Source organism: Chanos chanos, chromosome 4 (assembly GCF_902362185.1).
Source record: "Chanos chanos chromosome 4, fChaCha1.1, whole genome shotgun sequence".
NCBI lineage: Eukaryota > Metazoa > Chordata > Actinopteri > Gonorynchiformes > Chanidae > Chanos > Chanos chanos.
Window position 1 is genome coordinate 40,586,441 of NC_044498.1, and position 9,899 is coordinate 40,596,339.

At 39.5% G+C, this 9,899-nt stretch overlaps 1 protein-coding gene across 1 annotated transcript; it reads left to right on the forward strand.

The window, feature by feature from the left end:
* Positions 1-7,039: 7,039 nt before the first annotated feature.
* cyp1b1 (cytochrome P450, family 1, subfamily B, polypeptide 1) lies at positions 7,040-9,899 on the forward strand. Its single transcript, XM_030772323.1, has 3 exons — positions 7,040-7,133; positions 7,398-8,390; positions 9,290-9,899. The coding sequence occupies exons 2-3, from the start codon at positions 7,399-7,401 to the stop codon at positions 9,897-9,899; spliced, it is 1,602 nt and encodes a 533-aa protein (XP_030628183.1). The 5' UTR covers positions 7,040-7,133; position 7,398.

The window sequence follows — 9,899 nt, forward strand, 5'->3', positions numbered from 1 at the left end:
TCAGACTCTCATTAGCATCCTCTGTCTTTTGATTCGCTTTCACATATTTCTGGGCTTTTGTGGAAAAAAGAAACAGAAAACAAAAAGCGTAATTTAGAGTTTTCTGGGAAACTGCTAGTGAAGAGAGGCTGTGAGGGGATGAGTCGATATTTGGGGGGGTGGGGGGGGGGGGGTGTACTGGGAAGGTTTTCTGACCGTAATGAGTAGAAGGAAGCTGAATAGGTCTAGGCCTATACATGGAGAAAGGCTATGTTTCTGTTTTGAACTCTATGACTCTTCCCAGAGTTTAGCAGATCAGAGCAGTGATAGAACACTGACTCAGGCTTTTCCAATGGGAAGCAATTAACAAAGAACAGTGAGTGAGAGAGAGAGAAAGAGAGAGAGAATCAAATGTCGTTTTATTGAATATCATACAGACATAAGAATTGTTTTCTTTGTAAAATTGAAAAGATACAATTCTGCAGCGTGCACTATTGTTTAAACAACACTATTGTTTAAAAAGAAATCAGATTTATAGTAATGCCAAGAGAACTAAACAGTATCCGTATCCGTAGTTTTATAGTCACAGCAGCGTTCTAATTTATGGCGATTTACTGCAGTCTTTAACCGTACACTTTATACTTGGATTCTTGACAGGCATAATGGACACGACGGGGGCCTTTTCGTTCAAAACGCGACAATACCCAGCTGGGAGTTGAATACAATTTGAGCAGTACGTGATATGCTACACGTCTTTACAAAAGATTTACCTTATAAAGGAGAACAGCGTTAGGGCAGGCTGAGCGATTGTATGTGTGTCTTGCCCCACCGCACGCAAACTTGTGAGTTAGTAGGTCTTGGCGGCGTTTCCCCTCAGAAGTCATTCCTATGATGAAGTGCCTGTGCGTGACTGCTACGCACGGATAGAGAGCCCCGCGGCCATCTCCTCTGTTCGTCTGTTTCCCCCCCTCAAGTTAACAGCATTTTACTTCGAGACGGCGATAAACCGGTCCTTTAACGCACACCTTTCTTCAGAATGTGCATGTAGTCTTCCCTAATTACCAGCATAAATCAGGATAACGACCATATTTCCCCCTCTTGATTTATGTTTTGTTTATGTCTTCGTAATACCGAATGAGGATGTGAAACCTTCAGCAGACGGCTATGACCTAGTACAATATACTGCTTATCGTATGACAATGACAATGAACAAATTATGAGGAAAAAAAAGTCCCTGATTTGTCAAACACACTACGTCAAGAAATTTTGTGAGGTCGCAAAGTCATGAACTTACTTGACTCATCTGAAAATGTGGAAGTATGAAAAAAAATGAACGAGTATTTCATGAGTTTGTCAGTTACCAAGCTGCCAAAGGAAAAACAATACCTAACCTAGCATAACTGACATATGACACCTATGTAATAAAAATAATGCAATTTGCTCTTCAGATCATGTCTGGGGGACAATGTGCATCATGAATTTACTGTACGTTTAGATGTGTATTTTCTCTCTCTCTCTCTCTCTCTCTCTCTCACACACACACACACACACACACACACATGCCAGAGAGGGTGAGAGAAAGAGAGAGTTTTCACATGAATTTGTGTGCACTTTTAGGGTGTGCGAGTATGGAGGAGGGCGGTTCATTGTAAATGCCATATTGATGGATGACTGCTGTGAGAGGGACCTTGTGACCTAGTCCCTGCAGCTGTAAGGTCAGCTTAGCTCTTGTAAAGAAATGGCAACACTCATCAGAACAGTTACCCAGAATTTGTATAGCAGCTCAGTTCCACCTGGACTGAAGATACTGAGCATGGGTGTGTTCAGACCTGCTTTGGCTAACATGAATCAGGCCTCTTAAGTGCACAAGAGGTACCCTATACACCTACATCTCCTTTCTGCCTTGGGCTGCACCTCTGTTACACTCAATGAGCACTAAAGCTTTCACTTACTGACTGACTAGCAAGAATGGTTATTCATCTGGCTGACATGTTCAGTATTTTTATGACCTGAAATCAAGAAAACAATATAGGGGTAAAGAGTGGGATTCAGAGGACTGTTTTCTGTTCCTCCAACATTTTGAATGTTTATGTAAGTAATTTTTTACATGCTATCTAAACACACCTAAACTGAGATTAGTGAGTTAGTTTTTGAAGGATGTAGGGAACCTACTAGTGACTTGATCTGTGTTTCCCACAGTAACCAGTATTTTTATGAGGGTAATTTTATCATTATTTACTCTTTCTGTGCACTTGTCACAAAACGTGTTACAAGTCAGTCAATCAGTTGTCAAACCATCACAACATTCACTTCCCTATTTACTCTATTGTTACGATTTTAGTATATTTCATCAATGAGCAATATTTAGATATTAAACCTATCAGTGTGTTTAAAGGAATCCAATCACTCTGAAATCATTCGGGAACACTCAAGAATTAGCCAGTGAGCTTAAGATAGAGTGCATGGTTTGCCTGAACCTAACTCTGACCCTAATCCTACCCACTGGACTAAATCAAAACTGAACTAAACTCAATTCAAGTGTTGAAAAAGAACAGCCTATTGCTGAACATTGGAATGTCAAGAGAAATCATAAAGACTCGTGTCTCGGCCTGGGTAATGGTTAGGAAATGTTTCAGGATCATTTTGTTCTTGAAAAGCATAAACTCATTTGATCATTCTGCATGAAGGAGTCACTGTTTAATCACTTAATTAAACACTCAACAAAAATGTGGATTTCCTCATGAGTAAGGTTTTAGTCATGTTTCTACTTGTCTCTGAGAGCTGTAAACTTTTGGCAGCTCCATGTCTCTGTCATTTAAAGATATCAGCTTAACTGCTTTCACAGATGGACAACAGATGCAGCCACATGGGTAGAAAAGTATGTGGCTGTGTGCTGACATCTAGAATACGGTGTCCTTGACACGATCAAGCTAATTGTTCAGTCTTGCTCTCTGGTATATTCAATGCAGTATATTGTATGTAAATCTACATTGTCTAATTGTGTATACCATATAAACCAAAACTAGTTTAATAGTACTGAGTCTATCATGAAAATGTAAACAGTGGAAACAACAGTGAGTTGGTGAGGAAATTCCATCATTTGAAAATCTCTCTGTGTTTTCTCAGCAGATGATGATCTCTCTCTTTTCAGAATGCACCTGAAAATATGTGTCATTTGTAGTGCTGCAGTTTATGACAGACAGTTAGTCAGATCAATGTAATTTTCTCAGTTTAGTTAACATGATGGAGTTGTGTGACTGTGTTACTGAACGTGTCTTGTGTTACTGAACATGAACCAACACGAACTCTCATCAAAACAGTCTCACACATACATATGCACAGATGTACGCACACAATATAAACATACACATGCGAGTATGTAAGCGCTCATGAACATACATATGCACACACACTCACAAAATCTCTCTCTCTCTCTCTCTCCTCTCAAACAGTCTCTCTTTCACCTACATTCTACTCTAGAATTTCATAAGTATGTCTAACCATATTCAGATGTATAGTTCTCATGGAATTCTCTGGTGTGTGCTTGTGTTAGACACACCCATTTACAGCAGTAATCTCTGAACAATGTAACATGGAGTTCAGACACACACCTGTGTGATACACAGGCATTAACAGGCAGATATTAAAACTAATGAAATTACTACAGACACACATCTGATATTCTTTCTCAGTTAAATACTGAGAGTTGGCTGGTTTGTATTTATCACATTTATGTGAACAATAAATTGCTTGGTTGGAGAAGCAATCTGTGTATAAGAAAACATAGAGAAAATTCAACTAAATTATTGTACTAAAGGAATCCCTATTTAAGGGAAATTTAAAGGAAAATTAAATAAAATCATAATTCATCAGAACTTTAATCAGTATAACCATGAAAGTTTTATTTTTGACCATTTTGAAAACAACAAAAAGTACTTTTCAACCTTAAGCGGTGTGGATGTTTGATTTTTGAGCCTTTACGAGTTATTTCTTCAACAATTCTACAAATTTCTTTGAGCAGAATGTGGACTTCACAGTCAGGAAATCATTCTACTCTCTATTTGCCTTTCATGAAGACTGGATGCCTGAATCATTGAAGTTAGCATGCAAGACACTATGTAATTTGAATTTGTGGCAAATTCAATCAGCCCATCTATTATTTGTCCACCACAAGCATTTTAATTGCTATTTTTGACTCACAAGCAACCCTCCACCCCCCCCCCCTCTCTCTCTCTCTCTCCATCTATCTGTCTGTCTATCAGTCTCCCTGACTTTCTTGATTGTGCGTGTGTGAGTGTGTGTGTGTGTGTGTGTCTAAGTGGTGGAAAAAAAAACAAAAAAACAAAATACGGGTGGAATCCTACACGAGCTGTGAACGTGCGAAAGAGGAGAGCATACAGTAGTATCTAAATAAAGCTGTGATGTGGCATTGCCAATGTCAGATTTGTATAGTTCAGAAAGGTCGGATGCTCTCCTCCCTCTCCACCCGCGTCCTGTCTCGTCACAACAGAGGGAGAGCTCGCTCGCACGCGATCACCTTCCAAGGTGCAACTCTAGATGAGGGCAACTGACAGGTCCTAATGCCTGAGAGTTCACAGCGTCTGAGTCTTGCATTGCAAAACTGGTGAGCTGTCCTAAAAATGCTTGTTCAGAACATCTTTCTAGTATTGAAAAGTCACATGTAACGTTGCCTGATTAAAACAGTGGAGCACTTTCGTTCAATCCCCCAAAAGGAGATTTGTTGCCAGATTTTAGCATTGCGTGATGAGTTCGCGTGACTCCAGGCGGCAAAAATTTGAAAAATGTACTGGTGTTTTAAGAAGCCAGGGACATCACATTAGTGCGTAATGTTGTTCCTCTTGTTATCTGTATATCTGAGCTTTGATTCAAACGAATGTTAATTATTACTGATGATTTAATTTTATTTCCTGGATTTAAAAATAATTAAATATATAGATAAATAAATCAATCCAACATTCTGACAAACAGATTATCGAATAGCATAATTTGAAATTGAATTGATAACTGGATCATTTGTCAGTAAACGCCTGATTAGAGAAACAAATTTCATTTTTATGCGTGGGCATTAACGTAAAGTCAAAAACTCAAACGAACATCTATCTGCAATACAAAAGTGGTAGCCTATGGGGTCATGCAAATTGTCGAGGTTATCGTTCACGCACGCGCTGTCCTTGGTACTGAACTCTGGAGTTGTGTGTCAGATTTATATGAAAGTTTTATAGTCTCGGCGGCTTTGAAACGTAATAACAATCACGAAGGTGTTAAAAATAATAATATGATGTAATATGTGTTGATGAAAAGATTATTCTTTAAAAAGTTACTTTTTTGGGAGAAAGGATATGATATTATTTAGAAAGGCAACCTCGGGATCCGGCGTTCAGTTTTGCCGTCGAATAGGCTTCGTTTATTAACAAAATGCATAATATGGTGACTGATTTTATTTGGAACCCGTTTTCCTTTGGCATGATATACAATATTAGATTTCGTTTATTTATTTTGGACATTCTCACTTGTCGGTTTAATCCACACGTGCATTAACTCAACAGTGGAGGGATTTGACCTTAGCAAATTTGACACTGACTTGAGAATCGAACTATGAAATTACTTGTGGTGTTTAAAATATATCCCGTTTTATGAAATTGTCCTTATGTCGTGGTAGACAAAAATGACTAAATACAAAATCATATTCGACTTCCGTATGTACTTAACTCAGTTTCTCAATCTTACATAGCAAACCGAAAATCAAAAATTACATTTATTATCATTTCATGATATCACAAAATTTCATGGGCTAAAGAAATTTAAAGTCATTTGAAAAATGAATAACTGACAGCTAATGCTAACTTTAGATTTGTTTTTTAAATTTTTTGAGGGGTGGGGTGGGGGGGGTCTCCACATTTAAATTGTGTCAGTGTTGCATTCAGTCCGTCTTGTGTTTAATTATCTTGTGTTGTCATGGGAACTTGTTTTAAATGGTATCGATCTATTATTATTATTATTATTATTATTATTATTATTATTATTATTATTGTTGTTGTTGTTATTGTTATTGTTGTTGTTGTTGATGATGGTGATGTTGTTGCATCGGTTCAGTTTGCTAAAGCACAGCAATACGGACATAGTTCTATTTCCAGTTTTTTTTTTACTACACATACATAGTTGGTATATAGTTATAGTTAGTCGTAGTCAAGTTGATCAAGTTCATGACAGGTAAATATTTTTTGCCATTCTGTGTTATCGTCTCTCAGACAAAAAAAATTCATGTTTCGACTACTTTAAGGTCACCACTCACGAAAATAAAATTATTTGGAAAAGTTGCCATTCAGATACTATGTAAATGTTGGTACAATTACTTATTACAAGTGAGAGGTAGGTAGCGTAGAGTGACTGGCGATATGGTTTAAAATCCTGCCATCCACTGTCTCATGTTGTCACTGCACGCGCTTTTCTCTTACAACAGGGGCAAAAACTCAGCTCAACGCACTGATCGTTTCTAAAATCAGTCGCTGGCTTGCAAAGGGAGAAAGGGAGAGGTGGGGGAGTCTCTCTGAGTGTGTGTCCGTGTGATACAGGGAGAGAAAGAAGGAGGGGGGGGGGGGCGGCGGCAGATCAAGGAGGAGAAACCCTATAGCCTATGCAACAACCCACGACTCAGACGCTGACGAGCCATGATGTTATTTGTCAGTGTACAACTTATTATAAATCATTTGACTTGGGACCCACCACCGCTGTAATATGTACTGGACCTGGAGCAGACGGGACTACTTCGGAGCATTTGAAGCGACTAACTGTGAATCAAGAAAGCATTACGAAGACAAGCATATCGCCAGTTTTGAGGACTTAACGAAATTAAACTACATAAATTTACCCATACAAAGTTTGTATCTACTGCAACCAAGCGGATCTGAGAATTATTGGAAAAGCACAGCTCTCTGTGTGATACACGAGTCTGTTTAAAGCTATATGAAGTCAGTGAGATTTGTATGCCAAAGTCGAATATTTTTTCGTTCTATGTGGGAGTAATACCATTCATATCTTGATTATTTTCGAGCGTTCCTTGCTTTAAAACCCCCGGTGAATAGCAACGTCTGCGCAAAAAGAAGACAGAAGTAACTGATTACTACGTATCCCAGGTACATAATGTGACAATGCATCAGTCTTACTGAATCAACTTAGAACTGTCAATTTATGTGAAATCTGTGAAGTTACTATAAAAAATAAATGAACAAGATGACGTTAAAACAGTGTTACCCGACTGACGTTAAATTATTCCGGCTGTATGCCCACTGTTGTTTTGCAAAGATATCGGTATGATAGTCCAGTTTACCAGTAGCCTATGTTCAAGCCTTCTCACATCTGTATAGCCTACTTAAAAATGCTTTAACTGTTTTCTGCAGGATGGAAGAAGACTTCACCCAGCTATCATCGCGGACTATTTTACTAGCATCGCTTACTTCTCTGGTTGTTATACACCTGTGGTTCTGGTTGCAGCGGTACAGGAGCTGCCACGGACCACCCGGACCGTTTCCTTGGCCGATTATCGGAAACGCCGCACAACTCGGCAGTACCCCTCATGTCTACTTCAGTCGTATGGCTAAGAAATACGGCAGTGTCTTCCAAATTAAACTTGGAAGTCGCGCCGTTGTGGTTCTTAATGGAGATGCCATTAAACAGGCTCTCATCAAGAAGGGAATAGATTTTGCGGGAAGGCCTGATTTCACATCTTTTCAGGTCATTTCCAATGGTAATAGCATGGCATTTGGAAATTATAGCGAATGGTGGAAAATGCACCGAAAAGTTGCGCAATCCACTATTCGGTCATTCTCCACTAGTAATATCCACACCAAGAGAGCGCTCGAGAACCACGTTGTGGGCGAGATCAGGGAGCTCGTGAAACTCTTTTTGAGAAGAACTGAAGAGCAGGCGTATTTCCAACCCCACACTTACCTTGTGGTTTCCGTAGCAAATATTATGAGCGCAGTGTGTTTTGGGAACAGGTATTCCTATGATGACACGGAGTTTCAGCAAGTGGTAGGTAGAAATGATCAGTTTACAAAGACAGTCGGTGCTGGGAGCATAGTGGATGTGATGCCATGGCTGCAGTATTTCCCAAACCCCATCAAGACCTTGTTCGAACACTTCAAAGAGCTTAATAAGGAGTTTTACCAGTTCATTCTGTCCAAAGTTGTAGAGCATCGAAAGACCATCGAGTCCAGTATTGTCCGTGACATGACCGATGCCTTCATCTTTGCTCTGGACCAAGGAATGAGCGTCCCTCCGAACGTCTCTCTGGGGAAAGAGTATGTACCCTCAATTATGAGTGACATTTTCGGAGCAAGCCAGGACACACTCTCGACGGCTCTGCAGTGGATCATTCTCATACTTGTCAGGTAAGGCAATTATTTACGTAATGTTAATTATTTCCAAATAATTTCCAAATTTTCCAAAGTTCAACGTGTCTATCAATATTCAGTATTCATGGGCAGACCAACTTCTGCAGGTCCACCGATAACCTCAGCGTTCTTTTTGCTTGTTTGTATCCGTAGCTCCTTGAGCAATATGTAATACACTGTCATTAAGCATACTATTTTTACTGTACCAGCACAATCCCTCGAAAGCAGAACTGTTATCACTAAACAACTGCTCTTGTAGATTACAACGGCTGAGCTCAGTAGTTCATGGAATGTCTCCTGAAAAGAATTGTTTTCTTTTCTGTTCCATTCACCCCTTAGTGACGGTAGCAAAACAGTATTTGTCTGTTTATCATTGAAACCATATTTTTGGTAGTGTTAGAATAGCCGTGGAACAATTGAAATTTGGTCTCCTTATTAAGCAGTGTTGGCAGCTAAAATGTAAATTGTATTACTCGCTGGCTGGCAACAGTACATCATCATCATCATCATCATTCTTCTTCTTCTTCTTCTTCTTCTTCTTCTTCTTCTTCTTCTTCTTCTTCTTCTTCTTATTATTATTATTATTAGTTAAGGACTGTGAAAATATAATGATAATCTTCAAGAGAATTTAATCAGTTTTGACTTCACAAGAATGCATGTGTTCATATTTAGAATTACTTTATGACAAAACAATGATTAAATTAAAAAGAAAATCTCTTAGTGAAATTCAAAGGTCAGGAACGTATAGTTTATGATGGCAAATGGCATAATAGTGCTCACTTAATTTATACTTTCAGTTATTTATGTTTGCACACACACACAGAGCCCCATGACAATGTACAAACAACAACAAAAAAATCATTCCCTTCTATATTTTATTTTAATGTTTTTTTTAGGTACCCTGAAATTCAGAAGCGTCTGCAGGATGAAGTTGACCGAGTTGCTGACCGTAGCCGTCTGCCCAGCATTGAGGACCAGCCACGCTTGCCTTATGTCATGGCCTTCATATATGAAGTGATGCGTTTCACTAGCTTTGTTCCTGTCACTATCCCCCACAGCACCACCACTGACACCACCATTGGCGGCTACCCCATCCCCAAAGGCACCGTCATCTTCGTCAACCAGTGGTCTATGAACCACGACCCGACCAAGTGGGAGAATCCTGACGTATTCAACCCGCTACGCTTTCTGGACGAAGATGGGCAACTAAACAAAGACCTGACAAGTAACGTGCTCATCTTCTCTGTGGGTAAGCGGAGGTGCATTGGAGAAGACTTGTCCAAAATGCAGTTGTTTCTCTTCACCTCAGTGCTGATGCACCAGTGCAACTTCACCCCTGAGACGACTCCCAGTATGGACTACATGTACGGGCTGACGCTGAAACCAAACCCCTTCAAGGTGGCAGTGAGTCTTCGTGATGACCTGAAGCTTTTAGAAGAAGTGGTCAGGCTTCCTCTCTGTGACCAGGGTCATGCCGAAAAGACCAGTGAGGAATCTCGCAACTAA

Bases quoted from the DNA above. Each gene is read 5' to 3' on its own strand.
- cyp1b1 (XM_030772323.1), top strand. From the start codon at position 7,399: ATGGAAGAAGACTTCACCCAGCTATCATCGCGGACTATTTTACTAGCA. The intron at 8,391-9,289 runs GTAAGGCAATTA...TGTTTTTTTTAG, and splicing joins ATCATTCTCATACTTGTCAG to GTACCCTGAAATTCAGAAGC.